General features: G+C 39.0%; 1 protein-coding gene across 1 annotated transcript in view; it reads left to right on the plus strand.

Moving 5' to 3' along the window:
- Positions 1–23007, plus strand: part of LOC138297092 (cytadherence high molecular weight protein 2-like) — a 112390-nt gene that overhangs the window by 16453 nt on the left and 72930 nt on the right. The window contains exons 8-12 of the mRNA XM_069236595.1: positions 73–267; positions 5232–5375; positions 9063–9206; positions 11617–11760; positions 19279–19422. Coding sequence (XP_069092696.1) covers positions 73–267; positions 5232–5375; positions 9063–9206; positions 11617–11760; positions 19279–19422 — 771 coding nt within the window. The remainder of the gene's footprint in view (positions 1–72; positions 268–5231; positions 5376–9062; positions 9207–11616; positions 11761–19278; positions 19423–23007) is intronic.

The raw sequence follows: 23007 nt of genomic DNA on the forward strand, positions 1-23007 counted from the left end.
ATCCAGATTTATTGGACAATTGGGAACAAGAAATAGTGTCAAGTTCATTTAGACTAATGAATATTTTGATAGAGAACTCGGAGAGGAAAATCACTAAATTACAAACAGAAATTGCTGAATTAGAAACAGATATCAACAATATGAACATGGAGGAACCAACGGCTAAGAACTATACAATTCTTAATGAAATTTTGGAGCTACATCAATATGAGATCACACAAAGAAAGGCGCATAAACTTAGGCGAGATGAGTTGGATTACAAAAATGGTAGGATCTTTACATTCTCCCGCAAATATGATCATTTATCCAAAAGAAATGAGTCCCCGCTAAGTTCTGATTTAGGCTCCTCATCCTCACTAAATATTGTTTCTACCAACAACAGTGATTTAAGTGCTATTTCCAATACTTCCAGACAGGACAGGGTAGTACAACAGGGCACTCCCTCTTTTTTTAGCACAGGTCCAGAGGATAAGACAGGGACAATGGGAACTAGGCCGACGCAAAATAGACCCAGGAAAACCAGGCGGGGTGGGAGAGGAGGAACACACAGGCTGTATGTGCTACATGGATACTGACTTCAATGTTGTGTTTACTACATGAACACTGACTTCAAAGGACAACTTTGTGTTTACTATGATGAACTTTTCTGTTTAAAGAATAAATTGAGCTTGAAACTCTTTATGTTGTTAATACCAATATACGTTGCATATTGATACATCAATTACTTCTAATTACATGTTCATGAGTGCCCTGACAGCTGTTTTATGTCACTGTGAGTTTCCCTGGAAACATTAGAGGAATTGGGAAGATCCTCTTGCCAGGAGCACCATGTTAGGATTGGAATGTTAATGCTATTATGTGGGCTCACTGTGAGCACCCAAATCCTATGACTTGCTTCCTATGTGCTTTCATTTTGATTCATTGATGCTAAACATAGGGGTGCTGCTCCAGCCCTTTGCATTGTAGGTTTTTTGATTGTTCTTTTAGAGTTGAGTGCTTTGCTTCGTTTGTACTTTTGATCCTAAATATGGACCGCGATAAACTAGCAGCAGACATTTTTGGCAGTTTAGAGCAGACAGGGACTATACCTAAGCCTTATGCAGCAGGTGCCCAACACACCAAAATGGGGCTTCGTGAAAAGTTCTTCAAATTAGAGAAATTGAAGAAACAGGAGGTGTCTAAATGGTGGGATGGGGCAACCTTAAAACAATATGTAAAACTCAACAGGATACCTAGAGGTTTAAGATCACATATTTTTCCCACTTTTGACGATCTTGATCCAGATTTATTGGACAATTGGGAACAAGAAATAGTGTCAAGTTCATTTAGACTAATGAATATTTTGATAGAGAACTCGGAGAGGAAAATCACTAAATTACAAACAGAAATTGCTGAATTAGAAACAGATATCAACAAAATGAACATGGAGGAACCAACGGCTAAGAACTATAAAATTCTTAATGAAATTTTGGAGCTACATCAATATGAGATCACACAAAGAAAGGCGCGTAAACTTAGGCGAGATGAGTTGGATTACAAAAATGGTAGGATCTTTACATTCTCCCGCAAATATGATCATTTATCCAAAAGAAATGAGTCCCCGCTAAGTTCTGATTTAGGCTCCTCATCCTCACTAAATAGTGTTTCTACCAACAACAGTGATTTAAGTGCTATTTCCAATACTTCCAGACAGGACAGGGTAGTAGAACAGGGCACTCCCTCTTTTTTTAGCAGAGGTCCAGAGGACAAGACAGGGACAATGGGAACTAGGCCGATGCAAAATAGACCCAGGAAAACCAGGCGGGGTGGGAGAGGAGGAACACACAGGCTGTATGTGCTACATGGATACTGACTTTAATGTTGTGTTTACTACATGAACACTGACTTCAAAGGACAACTTTGTGTTTACTATGATGAACTTTTCTGTTTCAAGAATAAATTGAGCTTGAAACTCTTTATGTTGTTAATACCAATATACGTTGCATATTGATACATCACTTACTTCTAATTACATGTTCATGAGTGCCCTGACAGCTGTTTTTTGTCACTGTGAGTTTCCCTGGAAACATTAGAGGAATTGGGAAGATCCTCTTGCCAGGAGCACCATGTTAGGATTGGAATGTTAATGCTATTATGTGGACTCACTGTGAGCGCACAAATCCTATGACTTGCTTCCTATGTGCTTTCATTTTGATTCATTGATGCTAAACATAGGGGTGCTGCTCCAGCCCTTTGCATTGTAGGTTTTTTGATTGTTCTTTTAGAGTTTAGTGCTTTGCTTCGTTTGTACTTTAGATCATAAATATGGACCGCGATAAACTAGCAGCAGACATTTTTGGCAGTTTAGAGCAGACAGGGACTATACCTAAGCCTTATGCAGCAGGTGCCCAACACACCAAAATGGGGCTTCGTGACAAGTTCTTCAAATTAGAGAAATTGAAGAAACAGGAGGTGTCTAAATGGTGGGATGGGGCAACCTTAAAACAATATGTAAAACTCAACAGGATACCTAGAGGTTTAAGATCACATATTTTTCCCACTTTTGACGATCTTGATCCAGATTTATTGGACAATTGGGAACAAGAAATAGTGTCAAGTTCATTTAGACTAATGAATATTTTGATAGAGAACTCGGAGAGGAAAATCACTAAATTACAAACAGAAATCGCTGAATTAGAAACAGATATCAACAATATGAACATGGAGGAACCAACGGCTAAGAACTATAAAATTCTTAATGAAATTTTGGAGCTACATCAATATGAGATCACACAAAGAAAGGCGCGTAAACTTAGGCGAGATGAGTTGGATTACAAAAATGGTAGGATCTTTACATTCTCCCGCAAATATGATCATTTATCCAAAAGAAATGAGTCCCCGCTAAGTTCTGATTTAGGCTCCTCATCCTCACTAAATAGTGTTTCTACCAACAACAGTGATTTAAGTGCTATTTCCAATACTTCCAGACAGGACAGGGTAGTACAACAGGGCACTCCCTCTTTTTTTAGCAGAGGTCCAGAGGATAAGACAGGGACAATGGGAACTAGGCCGACGCAAAATAGACCCAGGAAAACCAGGCGGGGTGGGAGAGGAGGAACACACAGGCTGTATGTGCTACATGGATACTGACTTCAATGTTGTGTTTACTACATGAACACTGACTTCAAAGGACAACTTTGTGTTTACTATGATGAACTTTTCTGTTTCAAGAATAAATTGAGCTTGAAACTCTTTATGTTGTTAATACCAATATACGTTGCATATTGATACATCACTTACTTCTAATTACATGTTCATGAGTGCCCTGACAGCTGTTTTTTGTCACTGTGAGTTTCCCTGGAAACTTAAGAGGAATTGGGAAGATCCTCTTGCCAGGAGCACCATGTTAGGATTGGAATGTTAATGCTATTATGTGGACTCACTGTGAGCGCACAAATCCTATGACTTGCTTCCTATGTTCTTTCATTTTGATTCATTGATGCTAAACATAGGGGTGCTGTTCTAGCCCTTTGCATTGTAGGTTTTTGGATTGTTCTTTTAGAGTTGAGTGCTTTGCTTCGTTTGTACTTTAGATCCTAAATATGGACCGTGATAAACTAGCAGCAGACATTTTTGGCAGTTTAGAGCAGACAGGGACTATACCTAAGCCTTATGCAGCAGGTGCCCAACACACCAAAATGGGGCTTCGTGACAAGTTCTTCAAATTAGAGAAATTGAAGAAACAGGAGGTGTCTAAATGGTGGGATGGGGCAACCTTAAAACAATATGTAAAACTCAACAGGATACCTAGAGGTTTAAGATCACATATTTTTCCCACTTTTGACGATCTTGATCCAGATTTATTGGACAATTGGGAACAAGAAATAGTGTCAAGTTCATTTAGACTAATGAATATTTTGATAGAGAACTCGGAGAGGAAAATCACTAAATTACAAACAGAAATCGCTGAATTAGAAACAGATATCAACAATATGAACATGGAGGAACCAACGGCTAAGAACTATAAAATTCTTAATGAAATTTTGGAGCTACATCAATATGAGATCACACAAAGAAAGGCGCGTAAACTTAGGCGAGATGAGTTGGATTACAAAAATGGTAGGATCTTTACATTCTCCCGCAAATATGATCATTTATCCAAAAGAAATGAGTCCCCGCTAAGTTCTGATTTAGGCTCCTCATCCTCACTAAATAGTGTTTCTACCAACAACAGTGATTTAAGTGCTATTTCCAATACTTCCAGACAGGACAGGGTAGTACAACAGGGCACTCCCTCTTTTTTTAGCAGAGGTCCAGAGGATAAGACAGGGACAATGGGAACTAGGCCGACGCAAAATAGACCCAGGAAAACCAGGCGGGGTGGGAGAGGAGGAACACACAGGCTGTATGTGCTACATGGATACTGACTTCAATGTTGTGTTTACTACATGAACACTGACTTCAAAGGACAACTTTGTGTTTACTATGATGAACTTTTCTGTTTCAAGAATAAATTGAGCTTGAAACTCTTTATGTTGTTAATACCAATATACGTTGCATATTGATACATCACTTACTTCTAATTACATGTTCATGAGTGCCCTGACAGCTGTTTTTTGTCACTGTGAGTTTCCCTGGAAACTTAAGAGGAATTGGGAAGATCCTCTTGCCAGGAGCACCATGTTAGGATTGGAATGTTAATGCTATTATGTGGACTCACTGTGAGCGCACAAATCCTATGACTTGCTTCCTATGTTCTTTCATTTTGATTCATTGATGCTAAACATAGGGGTGCTGTTCTAGCCCTTTGCATTGTAGGTTTTTTGATTGTTCTTTTAGAGTTGAGTGCTTTGCTTCGTTTGTACTTTAGATCCTAAATATGGACTGTGATAAACTAGCAGCAGACATTTTTGGCAGTTTAGAGCAGACAGGGACTATACCTAAGCCTTATGCAGCAGGTGCCCAACACACCAAAATGGGGCTTCGTGACAAGTTCTTCAAATTAGAGAAATTGAAGAAACAGGAGGTGTCTAAATGGTGGGATGGGGCAACCTTAAAACAATATGTAAAACTCAACAGGATACCTAGAGGTTTAAGATCATATATTTTTCCCACTTTTGACGATCTTGATCCAGATTTATTGGACAATTGGGAACAAGAAATAGTGTCAAGTTCATTTAGACTAATGAATATTTTGATAGAGAACTCGGAGAGGAAAATCACTAAATTACAAACAGAAATTGCTGAATTAGAAACAGATATCAACAATATGAACATGGAGGAACCAACGGCTAAGAACTATAAAATTCTTAATGAAATTTTGGAGCTACATCAATACGAGATCACACAAAGAAAGGCGCGTAAACTTAGGCGAGATGAGTTGGATTACAAAAATGGTAGGATCTTTACATTCTCCCGCAAATATGATCATTTATCCAAAAGAAATGAGTCCCCGCTAAGTTCTGATTTAGGCTCCTCATCCTCACTAAATAGTGTTTCTACCAACAACAGTGATTTAAGTGCTATTTCCAATACTTCCAGACAGGACAGGGTAGTACAACAGGGCACTCCCTCTTTTTTTAGCAGAGGTCCAGAGGACAAGACAGGGACAATGGGAACTAGGCCGATGCAAAATAGACCCAGGAAAACCAGGCGGGGTGGGAGAGGAGGAACACCCAGGCTGTATGTGCTACATGGATACTGACTTCAATGTTGTGTTTACTACATGAACACTGACTTCAAAGGACAACTTTGTGTTTACTATGATGAACTTTTCTGTTTCAAGAATAAATTGAGCTTGAAACTCTTTATGTTGTTAATACCAATATACGTTGCATATTGATACATCACTTACTTCTAATTACATGTTCATGAGTGCCCTGACAGCTGTTTTTTGTCACTGTGAGTTTCCCTGGAAACATTAGAGGAATTGGGAAGATCCTCTTGCCAGGAGCACCATGTTAGGATTGGAATGTTAATGCTATTATGTGGACTCACTGTGAGCGCACAAATCCTATGACTTGCTTCCTATGTGCTTTCATTTTGATTCATTGATGCTAAACATAGGGGTGCTGCTCCAGCCCTTTGCATTGTAGGTTTTTTGATTGTTCTTTTAGAGTTTAGTGCTTTGCTTCGTTTGTACTTTAGATCATAAATATGGACCGCGATAAACTAGCAGCAGACATTTTTGGCAGTTTAGAGCAGACAGGGACTATACCTAAGCCTTATGCAGCAGGTGCCCAACACACCAAAATGGGGCTTCGTGACAAGTTCTTCAAATTAGAGAAATTGAAGAAACAGGAGGTGTCTAAATGGTGGGATGGGGCAACCTTAAAACAATATGTAAAACTCAACAGGATACCTAGAGGTTTAAGATCACATATTTTTCCCACTTTTGACGATCTTGATCCAGATTTATTGGACAATTGGGAACAAGAAATAGTGTCAAGTTCATTTAGACTAATGAATATTTTGATAGAGAACTCGGAGAGGAAAATCACTAAATTACAAACAGAAATCGCTGAATTAGAAACAGATATCAACAATATGAACATGGAGGAACCAACGGCTAAGAACTATAAAATTCTTAATGAAATTTTGGAGCTACATCAATATGAGATCACACAAAGAAAGGCGCGTAAACTTAGGCGAGATGAGTTGGATTACAAAAATGGTAGGATCTTTACATTCTCCCGCAAATATGATCATTTATCCAAAAGAAATGAGTCCCCGCTAAGTTCTGATTTAGGCTCCTCATCCTCACTAAATAGTGTTTCTACCAACAACAGTGATTTAAGTGCTATTTCCAATACTTCCAGACAGGACAGGGTAGTACAACAGGGCACTCCCTCTTTTTTTAGCAGAGGTCCAGAGGATAAGACAGGGACAATGGGAACTAGGCCGACGCAAAATAGACCCAGGAAAACCAGGCGGGGTGGGAGAGGAGGAACACACAGGCTGTATGTGCTACATGGATACTGACTTCAATGTTGTGTTTACTACATGAACACTGACTTCAAAGGACAACTTTGTGTTTACTATGATGAACTTTTCTGTTTCAAGAATAAATTGAGCTTGAAACTCTTTATGTTGTTAATACCAATATACGTTGCATATTGATACATCACTTACTTCTAATTACATGTTCATGAGTGCCCTGACAGCTGTTTTTTGTCACTGTGAGTTTCCCTGGAAACTTAAGAGGAATTGGGAAGATCCTCTTGCCAGGAGCACCATGTTAGGATTGGAATGTTAATGCTATTATGTGGACTCACTGTGAGCGCACAAATCCTATGACTTGCTTCCTATGTTCTTTCATTTTGATTCATTGATGCTAAACATAGGGGTGCTGTTCTAGCCCTTTGCATTGTAGGTTTTTGGATTGTTCTTTTAGAGTTGAGTGCTTTGCTTCGTTTCTACTTTAGATCCTAAATATGGACCGTGATAAACTAGCAGCAGACATTTTTGGCAGTTTAGAGCAGACAGGGACTATACCTAAGCCTTATGCAGCAGGTGCCCAACACACCAAAATGGGGCTTCGTGACAAGTTCTTCAAATTAGAGAAATTGAAGAAACAGGAGGTGTCTAAATGGTGGGATGGGGCAACCTTAAAACAATATGTAAAACTCAACAGGATACCTAGAGGTTTAAGATCACATATTTTTCCCACTTTTGACGATCTTGATCCAGATTTATTGGACAATTGGGAACAAGAAATAGTGTCAAGTTCATTTAGACTAATGAATATTTTGATAGAGAACTCGGAGAGGAAAATCACTAAATTACAAACAGAAATCGCTGAATTAGAAACAGATATCAACAATATGAACATGGAGGAACCAACGGCTAAGAACTATAAAATTCTTAATGAAATTTTGGAGCTACATCAATATGAGATCACACAAAGAAAGGCGCGTAAACTTAGGCGAGATGAGTTGGATTACAAAAATGGTAGGATCTTTACATTCTCCCGCAAATATGATCATTTATCCAAAAGAAATGAGTCCCCGCTAAGTTCTGATTTAGGCTCCTCATCCTCACTAAATAGTGTTTCTACCAACAACAGTGATTTAAGTGCTATTTCCAATACTTCCAGACAGGACAGGGTAGTACAACAGGGCACTCCCTCTTTTTTTAGCAGAGGTCCAGAGGATAAGACAGGGACAATGGGAACTAGGCCGACGCAAAATAGACCCAGGAAAACCAGGCGGGGTGGGAGAGGAGGAACACACAGGCTGTATGTGCTACATGGATACTGACTTCAATGTTGTGTTTACTACATGAACACTGACTTCAAAGGACAACTTTGTGTTTACTATGATGAACTTTTCTGTTTCAAGAATAAATTGAGCTTGAAACTCTTTATGTTGTTAATACCAATATACGTTGCATATTGATACATCACTTACTTCTAATTACATGTTCATGAGTGCCCTGACAGCTGTTTTTTGTCACTGTGAGTTTCCCTGGAAACTTAAGAGGAATTGGGAAGATCCTCTTGCCAGGAGCACCATGTTAGGATTGGAATGTTAATGCTATTATGTGGACTCACTGTGAGCGCACAAATCCTATGACTTGCTTCCTATGTTCTTTCATTTTGATTCATTGATGCTAAACATAGGGGTGCTGTTCTAGCCCTTTGCATTGTAGGTTTTTTGATTGTTCTTTTAGAGTTGAGTGCTTTGCTTCGTTTGTACTTTAGATCCTAAATATGGACTGTGATAAACTAGCAGCAGACATTTTTGGCAGTTTAGAGCAGACAGGGACTATACCTAAGCCTTATGCAGCAGGTGCCCAACACACCAAAATGGGGCTTCGTGACAAGTTCTTCAAATTAGAGAAATTGAAGAAACAGGAGGTGTCTAAATGGTGGGATGGGGCAACCTTAAAACAATATGTAAAACTCAACAGGATACCTAGAGGTTTAAGATCATATATTTTTCCCACTTTTGACGATCTTGATCCAGATTTATTGGACAATTGGGAACAAGAAATAGTGTCAAGTTCATTTAGACTAATGAATATTTTGATAGAGAACTCGGAGAGGAAAATCACTAAATTACAAACAGAAATTGCTGAATTAGAAACAGATATCAACAATATGAACATGGAGGAACCAACGGCTAAGAACTATAAAATTCTTAATGAAATTTTGGAGCTACATCAATACGAGATCACACAAAGAAAGGCGCGTAAACTTAGGCGAGATGAGTTGGATTACAAAAATGGTAGGATCTTTACATTCTCCCGCAAATATGATCATTTATCCAAAAGAAATGAGTCCCCGCTAAGTTCTGATTTAGGCTCCTCATCCTCACTAAATAGTGTTTCTACCAACAACAGTGATTTAAGTGCTATTTCCAATACTTCCAGACAGGACAGGGTAGTACAACAGGGCACTCCCTCTTTTTTTAGCAGAGGTCCAGAGGACAAGACAGGGACAATGGGAACTAGGCCGATGCAAAATAGACCCAGGAAAACCAGGCGGGGTGGGAGAGGAGGAACACCCAGGCTGTATGTGCTACATGGATACTGACTTCAATGTTGTGTTTACTACATGAACACTGACTTCAAAGGACAACTTTGTGTTTACTATGATGAACTTTTCTGTTTCAAGAATAAATTGAGCTTGAAACTCTTTATGTTGTTAATACCAATATACGTTGCATATTGATACATCACTTACTTCTAATTACATGTTCATGAGTGCCCTGACAGCTGTTTTTTGTCACTGTGAGTTTCCCTGGAAACATTAGAGGAATTGGGAAGATCCTCTTGCCAGGAGCACCATGTTAGGATTGGAATGTTAATGCTATTATGTGGACTCACTGTGAGCGCACAAATCCTATGACTTGCTTCCTATGTGCTTTCATTTTGATTCATTGATGCTAAACATAGGGGTGCTGCTCCAGCCCTTTGCATTGTAGGTTTTTTGATTGTTCTTTTAGAGTTTAGTGCTTTGCTTCGTTTGTACTTTAGATCATAAATATGGACCGCGATAAACTAGCAGCAGACATTTTTGGCAGTTTAGAGCAGACAGGGACTATACCTAAGCCTTATGCAGCAGGTGCCCAACACACCAAAATGGGGCTTCGTGACAAGTTCTTCAAATTAGAGAAATTGAAGAAACAGGAGGTGTCTAAATGGTGGGATGGGGCAACCTTAAAACAATATGTAAAACTCAACAGGATACCTAGAGGTTTAAGATCACATATTTTTCCCACTTTTGACGATCTTGATCCAGATTTATTGGACAATTGGGAACAAGAAATAGTGTCAAGTTCATTTAGACTAATGAATATTTTGATAGAGAACTCGGAGAGGAAAATCACTAAATTACAAACAGAAATCGCTGAATTAGAAACAGATATCAACAATATGAACATGGAGGAACCAACGGCTAAGAACTATAAAATTCTTAATGAAATTTTGGAGCTACATCAATATGAGATCACACAAAGAAAGGCGCGTAAACTTAGGCGAGATGAGTTGGATTACAAAAATGGTAGGATCTTTACATTCTCCCGCAAATATGATCATTTATCCAAAAGAAATGAGTCCCCGCTAAGTTCTGATTTAGGCTCCTCATCCTCACTAAATAGTGTTTCTACCAACAACAGTGATTTAAGTGCTATTTCCAATACTTCCAGACAGGACAGGGTAGTACAACAGGGCACTCCCTCTTTTTTTAGCAGAGGTCCAGAGGATAAGACAGGGACAATGGGAACTAGGCCGACGCCAAATAGACCCAGGAAAACCAGGCGGGGTGGGAGAGGAGGAACACACAGGCTGTATGTGCTACATGGATACTGACTTCAATGTTGTGTTTACTACATGAACACTGACTTCAAAGGACAACTTTGTGTTTACTATGATGAACTTTTCTGTTTCAAGAATAAATTGAGCTTGAAACTCTTTATGTTGTTAATACCAATATACGTTGCATATTGATACATCACTTACTTCTAATTACATGTTCATGAGTGCCCTGACAGCTGTTTTTTGTCACTGTGAGTTTCCCTGGAAACTTAAGAGGAATTGGGAAGATCCTCTTGCCAGGAGCACCATGTTAGGATTGGAATGTTAATGCTATTATGTGGACTCACTGTGAGCGCACAAATCCTATGACTTGCTTCCTATGTTCTTTCATTTTGATTCATTGATGCTAAACATAGGGGTGCTGTTCTAGCCCTTTGCATTGTAGGTTTTTTGATTGTTCTTTTAGAGTTGAGTGCTTTGCTTCGTTTGTACTTTAGATCCTAAATATGGACTGTGATAAACTAGCAGCAGACATTTTTGGCAGTTTAGAGCAGACAGGGACTATACCTAAGCCTTATGCAGCAGGTGCCCAACACACCAAAATGGGGCTTCGTGACAAGTTCTTCAAATTAGAGAAATTGAAGAAACAGGAGGTGTCTAAATGGTGGGATGGGGCAACCTTAAAACAATATGTAAAACTCAACAGGATACCTAGAGGTTTAAGATCACATATTTTTCCCACTTTTGACGATCTTGATCCAGATTTATTGGACAATTGGGAACAAGAAATAGTGTCAAGTTCATTTAGACTAATGAATATTTTGATAGAGAACTCGGAGAGGAAAATCACTAAATTACAAACAGAAATTGCTGAATTAGAAACAGATATCAACAATATGAACATGGAGGAACCAACGGCTAAGAACTATAAAATTCTTAATGAAATTTTGGAGCTACATCAATACGAGATCACACAAAGAAAGGCGCGTAAACTTAGGCGAGATGAGTTGGATTACAAAAATGGTAGGATCTTTACATTCTCCCGCAAATATGATCATTTATCCAAAAGAAATGAGTCCCCGCTAAGTTCTGATTTAGGCTCCTCATCCTCACTAAATAGTGTTTCTACCAACAACAGTGATTTAAGTGCTATTTCCAATACTTCCAGACAGGACAGGGTAGTACAACAGGGCACTCCCTCTTTTTTTAGCAGAGGTCCAGAGGACAAGACAGGGACAATGGGAACTAGGCCGATGCAAAATAGACCCAGGAAAACCAGGCGGGGTGGGAGAGGAGGAACACCCAGGCTGTATGTGCTACATGGATACTGACTTCAATGTTGTGTTTACTACATGAACACTGACTTCAAAGGACAACTTTGTGTTTACTATGATGAACTTTTCTGTTTCAAGAATAAATTGAGCTTGAAACTCTTTATGTTGTTAATACCAATATACGTTGCATATTGATACATCACTTACTTCTAATTACATGTTCATGAGTGCCCTGACAGCTGTTTTTTGTCACTGTGAGTTTCCCTGGAAACATTAGAGGAATTGGGAAGATCCTCTTGCCAGGAGCACCATGTTAGGATTGGAATGTTAATGCTATTATGTGGACTCACTGTGAGCGCACAAATCCTATGACTTGCTTCCTATGTGCTTTCATTTTGATTCATTGATGCTAAACATAGGGGTGCTGCTCCAGCCCTTTGCATTGTAGGTTTTCTGATTGTTCTTTTAGAGTTTAGTGCTTTGCTTCGTTTGTACTTTAGATCATAAATATGGACCGCGATAAACTAGCAGCAGACATTTTTGGCAGTTTAGAGCAGACAGGGACTATACCTAAGCCTTATGCAGCAGGTGCCCAACACACCAAAATGGGGCTTCGTGACAAGTTCTTCAAATTAGAGAAATTGAAGAAACAGGAGGTGTCTAAATGGTGGGATGGGGCAACCTTAAAACAATATGTAAAACTCAACAGGATACCTAGAGGTTTAAGATCACATATTTTTCCCACTTTTGACGATCTTGATCCAGATTTATTGGACAATTGGGAACAAGAAATAGTGTCAAGTTCATTTAGACTAATGAATATTTTGATAGAGAACTCGGAGAGGAAAATCACTAAATTACAAACAGAAATTGCTGAATTAGAAACAGATATCAACAATATGAACATGGAGGAACCAACGGCTAAGAACTATAAAATTCTTAACGAAATTTTGGAGCTACATCAATATGAGATCACACAAAGGAAGACGCATAAACTTAGGCGAGATGAGTTGGATTACAAAAATGGTAGGATCTTTACATTCTCCCGCAAATATGATCATTTATCCAAAAGAAATGAGTCCCCGCTAAGTTCTGATTTAGGCTCCTCATCCTCACTAAATAGTGTTTCTACCAACAACAGTGATTTAAGTGCTATTTCCAATACTTCCAGACAGGACAGAGTAGTACAACAGGGCACTCCCTCTTTTTTTAGCAGCGGTCCAGAGGACAAGACAGGGACAATGGGAACTAGGCCGATGCAAAATAGACCCAGGAAAACCAGGCGGGGTGGGAGAGGAGGAACACACAGGCTGTATGTGCTACATGGATACTGACTTTAATGTTGTGTTTACTACATGAACACTGACTTCAAAGGACAACTTTGTGTTTACTATGATGAACTTTTCTGTTTCAAGAATAAATTGAGCTTGAAACTCTTTATGTTGTTAATACCAATATATGTTGCATATTGATACATCACTTACTTCTAATTACATGTTCATGAGTGCCCTGAAAGCTGTTTTTTGTCACTGTGAGTTTCCCTGGAAACATTACAGGAATTGGGAAAATCCTCTTGCCAGGAGCATCATGTTAGGATTGGAATGTTAATGCTATTATGTGGACTCACTGTGAGCGCCCAAATCCTATGACTTGCTTCCTATGTGCTTTCATTTTGATTCATTGATGCTAAACATAGGGGTGCTGCTCCAGCCCTTTGCATTGTAGGTTTTTTGATTGTTCTTTTAGAGTTGAGTGCTTTGCTTCGTTTGTACTTTAGATCCTAAATATGGACCGCGATAAACTAGCAGCAGACATTTTTGGCAGTTTAGAGCAGACAGGGACTATACCTAAGCCTTATGCAGCAGGTGCCCAACACACCAAAATGGGGCTTCGTGACAAGTTCTTCAAATTAGAGAAATTGAAGAAACAGGAGGTGTCTAAATGGTGGGATGGGGCAACCTTAAAACAATATGTAAAACTCAACAGGATACCTAGAGGTTTAAGATCACATATTTTTCCCACTTTTGACGATCTTGATCCAGATTTATTGGACAATTGGGAACAAGAAATAGTGTCAAGTTCATTTAGACTAATGAATATTTTGATAGAGAACTCGGAGAGGAAAATCACTAAATTACAAACAGAAATCGCTGAATTAGAAACAGATATCAACAATATGAACATGGAGGAACCAACGGCTAAGAACTATAAAATTCTTAATGAAATTTTGGAGCTACATCAATATGAGATCACACAAAGAAAGGCGCGTAAACTTAGGCGAGATGAGTTGGATTACAAAAATGGTAGGATCTTTACATTCTCCCGCAAATATGATCATTTATCCAAAAGAAATGAGTCCCCGCTAAGTTCTGATTTAGGCTCCTCATCCTCACTAAATAGTGTTTCTACCAACAACAGTGATTTAAGTGCTATTTCCAATACTTCCAGACAGGACAGGGTAGTACAACAGGGCACTCCCTCTTTTTTTAGCAGAGGTCCAGAGGATAAGACAGGGACAATGGGAACTAGGCCGATGCAAAATAGACCCAGGAAAACCAGGCGGGGTGGGAGAGGAGGAACACCCAGGCTGTATGTGCTACATGGATACTGACTTCAATGTTGTGTTTACTACATGAACACTGACTTCAAAGGACAACTTTGTGTTTACTATGATGAACTTTTCTGTTTCAAGAATAAATTGAGCTTGAAACTCTTTATGTTGTTAATACCAATATACGTTGCATATTGATACATCACTTACTTCTAATTACATGTTCATGAGTGCCCTGACAGCTGTTTTTTGTCACTGTGAGTTTCCCTGGAAACATTAGAGGAATTGGGAAGATCCTCTTGCCAGGAGCACCATGTTAGGATTGGAATGTTAATGCTATTATGTGGACTCACTGTGAGCGCACAAATCCTATGACTTGCTTCCTATGTGCTTTCATTTTGATTCATTGATGCTAAACATAGGGGTGCTGCTCCAGCCCTTTGCATTGTAGGTTTTTTGATTGTTCTTTTAGAGTTTAGTGCTTTGCTTCGTTTGTACTTTAGATCATAAATATGGACCGCGATAAACTAGCAGCAGACATTTTTGGCAGTTTAGAGCAGACAGGGACTATACCTAAGCCTTATGCAGCAGGTGCCCAACACACCAAAATGGGGCTTCGTGACAAGTTCTTCAAATTAGAGAAATTGAAGAAACAGGAGGTGTCTAAATGGTGGGATGGGGCAACCTTAAAACAATATGTAAAACTCAACAGGATACCTAGAGGTTTAAGATCACATATTTTTCCCACTTTTGACGATCTTGATCCAGATTTATTGGACAATTGGGAACAAGAAATAGTGTCAAGTTCATTTAGACTAATGAATATTTTGATAGAGAACTCGGAGAGGAAAATCACTAAATTACAAACAGAAATCGCTGAATTAGAAACAGATATCAACAATATGAACATGGAGGAACCAACGGCTAAGAACTATAAAATTCTTAATGAAATTTTGGAGCTACATCAATATGAGATCACACAAAGAAAGGCGCGTAAACTTAGGCGAGATGAGTTGGATTACAAAAATGGTAGGATCTTTACATTCTCCCGCAAATATGATCATTTATCCAAAAGAAATGAGTCCCCGCTAAGTTCTGATTTAGGCTCCTCATCCTCACTAAATAGTGTTTCTACCAACAACAGTGATTTAAGTGCTATTTCCAATACTTCCAGACAGGACAGGGTAGTACAACAGGGCACTCCCTCTTTTTTTAGCAGAGGTCCAGAGGATAAGACACGGACAATGGGAACTAGGCCGACGCAAAATAGACCCAGGTAAACCAGGCGGGGTGGGAGAGGAGGAACACACAGGCTGTATGTGCTACATGGATACTGACTTCAATGTTGTGTTTACTACATGAACACTGACTTCAAAGGACAACTTTGTGTTTACTATGATGAACTTTTCTGTTTCAAGAATAAATTGAGCTTGAAACTCTTTATGTTGTTAATACCAATATACGTTGCATATTGATACATCACTTACTTCTAATTACATGTTCATGAGTGCCCTGACAGCTGTTTTTTGTCACTGTGAGTTTCCCTGGAAACATTAGAGGAATTGGGAAGATCCTCTTGCCAGGAGCACCATGTTAGGATTGGAATGTTAATGCTATTATGTGGACTCACTGTGAGCGCACAAATCCTATGACTTGCTTCCTATGTGCTTTCATTTTGATTCATTGATGCTAAACATAGGGGTGCTGCTCCAGCCCTTTGCATTGTAGGTTTTTTGATTGTTCTTTTAGAGTTGAGTGCTTTGCTTCGTTTGTACTTTAGATCCTAAATATGGACCGCGATAAACTAGCAGCAGACATTTTTGGCAGTTTAGAGCAGACAGGGACTATACCTAAGCCTTATGCAGCAGGTGCCCAACACACCAAAATGGGGCTTCGTGACAAGTTCTTCAAATTAGAGAAATTGAAGAAACAGGAGGTGTCTAAATGGTGGGATGGGGCAACCTTAAAACAATATGTAAAACTCAACAGGATACCTAGAGGTTTAAGATCACATATTTTTCCCACTTTTGACGATCTTGATCCAGATTTATTGGACAATTGGGAACAAGAAATAGTGTCAAGTTCATTTAGACTAATGAATATTTTGATAGAGAACTCGGAGAGGAAAATCACTAAATTACAAACAGAAATCGCTGAATTAGAAACAGATATCAACAATATGAACATGGAGGAACCAACGGCTAAGAACTATAAAATTCTTAATGAAATTTTGGAGCTACATCAATATGAGATCACACAAAGAAAGGCGCGTAAACTTAGGCGAGATGAGTTGGATTACAAAAATGGTAGGATCTTTACATTCTCCCGCAAATATGATCATTTATCCAAAAGAAATGAGTCCCCGCTAAGTTCTGATTTAGGCTCCTCATCCTCACTAAATAGTGTTTCTACCAACAACAGTGATTTAAGTGCTATTTCCAATACTTCCAGACAGGACAGGGTAGTACAACAGGGCACTCCCTCTTTTTTTAGCAGAGGTCCAGAGGATAAGACAGGGACAATGGGAACTAGGCCGATGCAAAATAGACCCAGGAAAACCAGGCGGGGTGGGAGAGGAGGAACACCCAGGCTGTATGTGCTACATGGATACTGACTTCAATGTTGTGTTTACTACATGAACACTGACTTCAAAGGACAACTTTGTGTTTACTATGATGAACTTTTCTGTTTCAAGAATAAATTGAGCTTGAAACTCTTTATGTTGTTAATACCAATATACGTTGCATATTGATACATCACTTACTTCTAATTACATGTTCATGAGTGCCCTGACAGCTGTTTTTTGTCACTGTGAGTTTCCCTGGAAACATTAGAGGAATTGGGAAGATCCTCTTGCCAGGAGCACCATGTTAGGATTGGAATGTTAATGCTATTATGTGGACTCACTGTGAGCGCACAAATCCTATGACTTGCTTCCTATGTGCTTTCATTTTGATTCATTGATGCTAAACATAGGGGTGCTGCTCCAGCCCTTTGCATTGTAGGTTTTTTGATTGTTCTTTTAGAGTTTAGTGCTTTGCTTCGTTTGTACTTTAGATCATAAATATGGACCGCGATAAACTAGCAGCAGACATTTTTGGCAGTTTAGAGCAGACAGGGACTATACCTAAGCCTTATGCAGCAGGTGCCCAACACACCAAAATGGGGCTTCGTGACAAGTTCTTCAAATTAGAGAAATTGAAGAAACAGGAGGTGTCTAAATGGTGGGATGGGGCAACCTTAAAACAATATGTAAAACTCAACAGGATACCTAGAGGTTTAAGATCACATATTTTTCCCACTTTTGACGATCTTGATCCAGATTTATTGGACAATTGGGAACAAGAAATAGTGTCAAGTTCATTTAGACTAATGAATATTTTGATAGAGAACTCGGAGAGGAAAATCACTAAATTACAAACAGAAATCGCTGAATTAGAAACAGATATCAACAATATGAACATGGAGGAACCAACGGCTAAGAACTATAAAATTCTTAATGAAATTTTGGAGCTACATCAATATGAGATCACACAAAGAAAGGCGCGTAAACTTAGGCGAGATGAGTTGGATTACAAAAATGGTAGGATCTTTACATTCTCCCGCAAATATGATCATTTATCCAAAAGAAATGAGTCCCCGCTAAGTTCTGATTTAGGCTCCTCATCCTCACTAAATAGTGTTTCTACCAACAACAGTGATTTAAGTGCTATTTCCAATACTTCCAGACAGGACAGGGTAGTACAACAGGGCACTCCCTCTTTTTTTAGCAGAGGTCCAGAGGATAAGACACGGACAATGGGAACTAGGCCGACGCAAAATAGACCCAGGTAAACCAGGCGGGGTGGGAGAGGAGGAACACACAGGCTGTATGTGCTACATGGATACTGACTTCAATGTTGTGTTTACTACATGAACACTGACTTCAAAGGACAACTTTGTGTTTACTATGATGAACTTTTCTGTTTCAAGAATAAATTGAGCTTGAAACTCTTTATGTTGTTAATACCAATATACGTTGCATATTGATACATCACTTACTTCTAATTACATGTTCATGAGTGCCCTGACAGCTGTTTTTTGTCACTGTGAGTTTCCCTGGAAACTTAAGAGGAATTGGGAAGATCCTCTTGCCAGGAGCACCATGTTAGGATTGGAATGTTAATGCTATTATGTGGACTCACTGTGAGCGCACAAATCCTATGACTTGCTTCCTATGTTCTTTCATTTTGATTCATTGATGCTAAACATAGGGGTGCTGTTCTAGCCCTTTGCATTGTAGGTTTTTTGATTGTTCTTTTAGAGTTGAGTGCTTTGCTTCGTTTGTACTTTAGATCCTAAATATGGACTGTGATAAACTAGCAGCAGACATTTTTGGCAGTTTAGAGCAGACAGGGACTATACCTAAGCCTTATGCAGCAGGTGCCCAACACACCAAAATGGGGCTTTGTGACAAGTTCTTCAAATTAGAGAAATTGAAGAAACAGGAGGTGTCTAAATGGTGGGATGGGGCAACCTTAAAACAATATGTAAAACTCAACAGGATACCTAGAGGTTTAAGATCACATATTTTTCCCACTTTTGACGATCTTGATCCAGATTTATTGGACAATTGGGAACAAGAAATAGTGTCAAGTTCATTTAGACTAATGAATATTTTGATAGAGAACTCGGAGAGGAAAATCACTAAATTACAAACAGAAATTGCTGAATTAGAAACAGATATCAACAATATGAACATGGAGGAACCAACGGCTAAGAACTATAAAATTCTTAATGAAATTTTGGAGCTACATCAATACGAGATCACACAAAGAAAGGCGCGTAAACTTAGGCGAGATGAGTTGGATTACAAAAATGGTAGGATCTTTACATTCTCCCGCAAATATGATCATTTATCCAAAAGAAATGAGTCCCCGCTAAGTTCTGATTTAGGCTCCTCATCCTCACTAAATAGTGTTTCTACCAACAACAGTGATTTAAGTGCTATTTCCAATACTTCCAGACAGGACAGGGTAGTACAACAGGGCACTCCCTCTTTTTTTAGCAGAGGTCCAGAGGACAAGACAGGGACAATGGGAACTAGGCCGATGCAAAATAGACCCAGGAAAACCAGGCGGGGTGGGAGAGGAGGAACACCCAGGCTGTATGTGCTACATGGATACTGACTTCAATGTTGTGTTTACTACATGAACACTGACTTCAAAGGACAACTTTGTGTTTACTATGATGAACTTTTCTGTTTCAAGTATAAATTGAGCTTGAAACTCTTTATGTTGTTAATACCAATATACGTTGCATATTGATACATCACTTACTTCTAATTACATGTTCATGAGTGCCCTGACAGCTGTTTTTTGTCACTGTGAGTTTCCCTGGAAACATTAGAGGAATTGGGAAGATCCTCTTGCCAGGAGCACCATGTTAGGATTGGAATGTTAATGCTATTATGTGGACTCACTGTGAGCGCACAAATCCTATGACTTGCTTCCTATGTGCTTTCATTTTGATTCATTGATGCTAAACATAGGGGTGCTGCTCCAGCCCTTTGCATTGTAGGTTTTCTGATTGTTCTTTTAGAGTTTAGTGCTTTGCTTCGTTTGTACTTTAGATCATAAATATGGACCGCGATAAACTAGCAGCAGACATTTTTGGCAGTTTAGAGCAGACAGGGACTATACCTAAGCCTTATGCAGCAGGTGCCCAACACACCAAAATGGGGCTTCGTGACAAGTTCTTCAAATTAGAGAAATTGAAGAAACAGGAGGTGTCTAAATGGTGGGATGGGGCAACCTTAAAACAATATGTAAAACTCAACAGGATACCTAGAGGTTTAAGATCACATATTTTTCCCACTTTTGACGATCTTGATCCAGATTTATTGGACAATTGGGAACAAGAAATAGTGTCAAGTTCATTTAGACTAATGAATATTTTGATAGAGAACTCGGAGAGGAAAATCACTAAATTACAAACAGAAATTGCTGAATTAGAAACAGATATCAGCAATATGAACATGGAGGAACCAACGGCTAAGAACTATAAAATTCTTAACGAAATTTTGGAGCTACATCAATATGAGATCACACAAAGGAAGACGCATAAACTTAGGCGAGATGAGTTGGATTACAAAAATGGTAGGATCTTTACATTCTCCCGCAAATATGATCATTTATCCAAAAGAAATGAGTCCCCGCTAAGTTCTGATTTAGGCTCCTCATCCTCACTAAATAGTGTTTCTACCAACAACAGTGATTTAAGTGCTATTTCCAATACTTCCAGACAGGACAGAGTAGTACAACAGGGCACTCCCTCTTTTTTTAGCAGCGGTCCAGAGGACAAGACAGGGACAATGGGAACTAGGCCGATGCAAAATAGACCCAGGAAAACCAGGCGGGGTGGGAGAGGAGGAACACACAGGCTGTATGTGCTACATGGATACTGACTTTAATGTTGTGTTTACTACATGAACACTGACTTCAAAGGACAACTTTGTGTTTACTATGATGAACTTTTCTGTTTCAAGAATAAATTGAGCTTGAAACTCTTTATGTTGTTAATACCAATATATGTTGCATATTGATACATCACTTACTTCTAATTACATGTTCATGAGTGCCCTGAAAGCTGTTTTTTGTCACTGTGAGTTTCCCTGGAAACATTACAGGAATTGGGAAAATCCTCTTGCCAGGAGCATCATGTTAGGATTGGAATGTTAATGCTATTATGTGGACTCACTGTGAGCGCCCAAATCCTATGACTTGTTTCCTATGTGCTTTCATTTTGATTCATTGATGCTAAACATAGGGGTGCTGCTCCAGCCCTTTGCATTGTAGTTTTTTTGATTGTTCTTTTAGAGTTTAGTGCTTTGCTTCGTTTGTACTTTAGATCGTAAATATGGACCGCGATAAACTAGCAGCAGACATTTTTGGCAGTTTAGAGCAGACAGAGACTATACCTAAGCCTTATGCAGCAGGTGCCCAACACACCAAAATGGGGCTTCGTGACAAGTTCTTCAAATTAGAGAAATTGAAGAAACAGGAGGTGTCTAAATGGTGGGATGGGGCAACCTTAAAACAATATGTAAAACTCAACAGGATACCTAGAGGTTTAAGATCACATATTTTTCCCACTTTTGACGATCTTGATCCATATTTATTGGACAATTGGGAACAAGAAATAGTGTCAAGTTCATTTAGACTAAGGAATATTTTGATAGAGAACTCAGAGAGGAAAATCACAAAATTACAAACAGAAATTGCTGAATTAGAAACAGATATCAACAATATGAACATGGAGGAACCAACGGCTAAGAACTATAAAATTCTTAATGAAATTTTGGAGCTACATCAATATGAGATCACACACAGAAAGGCGCGTAAACTTAGGTGAGATGAGTTGGATTACAAAAATGGTAGGATCTTTACATTCTCCCGCAAATATGATCATTTATCCAAAAGAAATGAGTCCCCGCTAAGTTCTGATTTAGGCTCCTCATCCTCACTAAATATTGTTTCTACCAACAACAGTGATTTAAGTGCTATTTCCAATACTTCCAGACAGGACAGGGTAGTACAACAGGGCACTCCCTCTTTTTTTAGCAGAGGTCCAGAGGATAAGACAGGGACAATGGGAACTAGGCCGACGCAAAATAGACCCAGGAAAACCAGGCGGGGTGGGAGAGGAGGAACACACAGGCTGTATGTGCTACATGGATACTGACTTCAGTGTTGTGTTTACTACATGAAAACTGACTTCAAAGGACAACTTTGTGTTTACTATGATGAACTTTTCTGTTTCAAGAATAAATTGAGCTTGAAACTCTTTATGTTGTTAATACCAATATACGTTGCATATTGATACATCAATTACTTCTAATTACATGTTCATGAGTGCCCTGACAGCTGTTTTTTGTCACTGTGAGTTTCCCTGGAAACATTAGAGGAATTGGGAAGATCCTCTTGCCAGGAGCACCATGTTAGGATTGGAATGTTAATGCTATTATGTGGGCTCACTGTGAGCACCCAAATCCTATGACTTGCTTCCTATGTGCTTTCATTTTGATTCATTGATGCTAAACATAGGGGTGCTGCTCCAGCCCTTTGCATTGTAGGTTTTTTGATTGTTCTTTTAGAGTTGAGTGCTTTGCTTCGTTTGTACTTTAGATCCTAAATATGGACCGCGATAAACTAGCAGCAGACATTTTTGGCAGTTTAGAGCAGACAGGGACTATACCTAAGCCTTATGCAGCAGGTGCCCAACACACCAAAATGGGGCTTCGTGACAAATTCTTCAAATTAGAGAAATTGAAGAAACAGGAGGTGTCTAAATGGTGGGATGGGGCAACCTTAAAACAATATGTAAAACTCAACAGGATACCTAGAGGTTTAAGATCACATATTTTTCCCACTTTTGACGATCTTGATCCAGATTTATTGGACAATT

Source organism: Pleurodeles waltl, chromosome 5 (genome assembly GCF_031143425.1).
Source record: "Pleurodeles waltl isolate 20211129_DDA chromosome 5, aPleWal1.hap1.20221129, whole genome shotgun sequence".
In the NCBI taxonomy this organism is placed as follows: Eukaryota; Metazoa; Chordata; class Amphibia; order Caudata; family Salamandridae; genus Pleurodeles; species Pleurodeles waltl.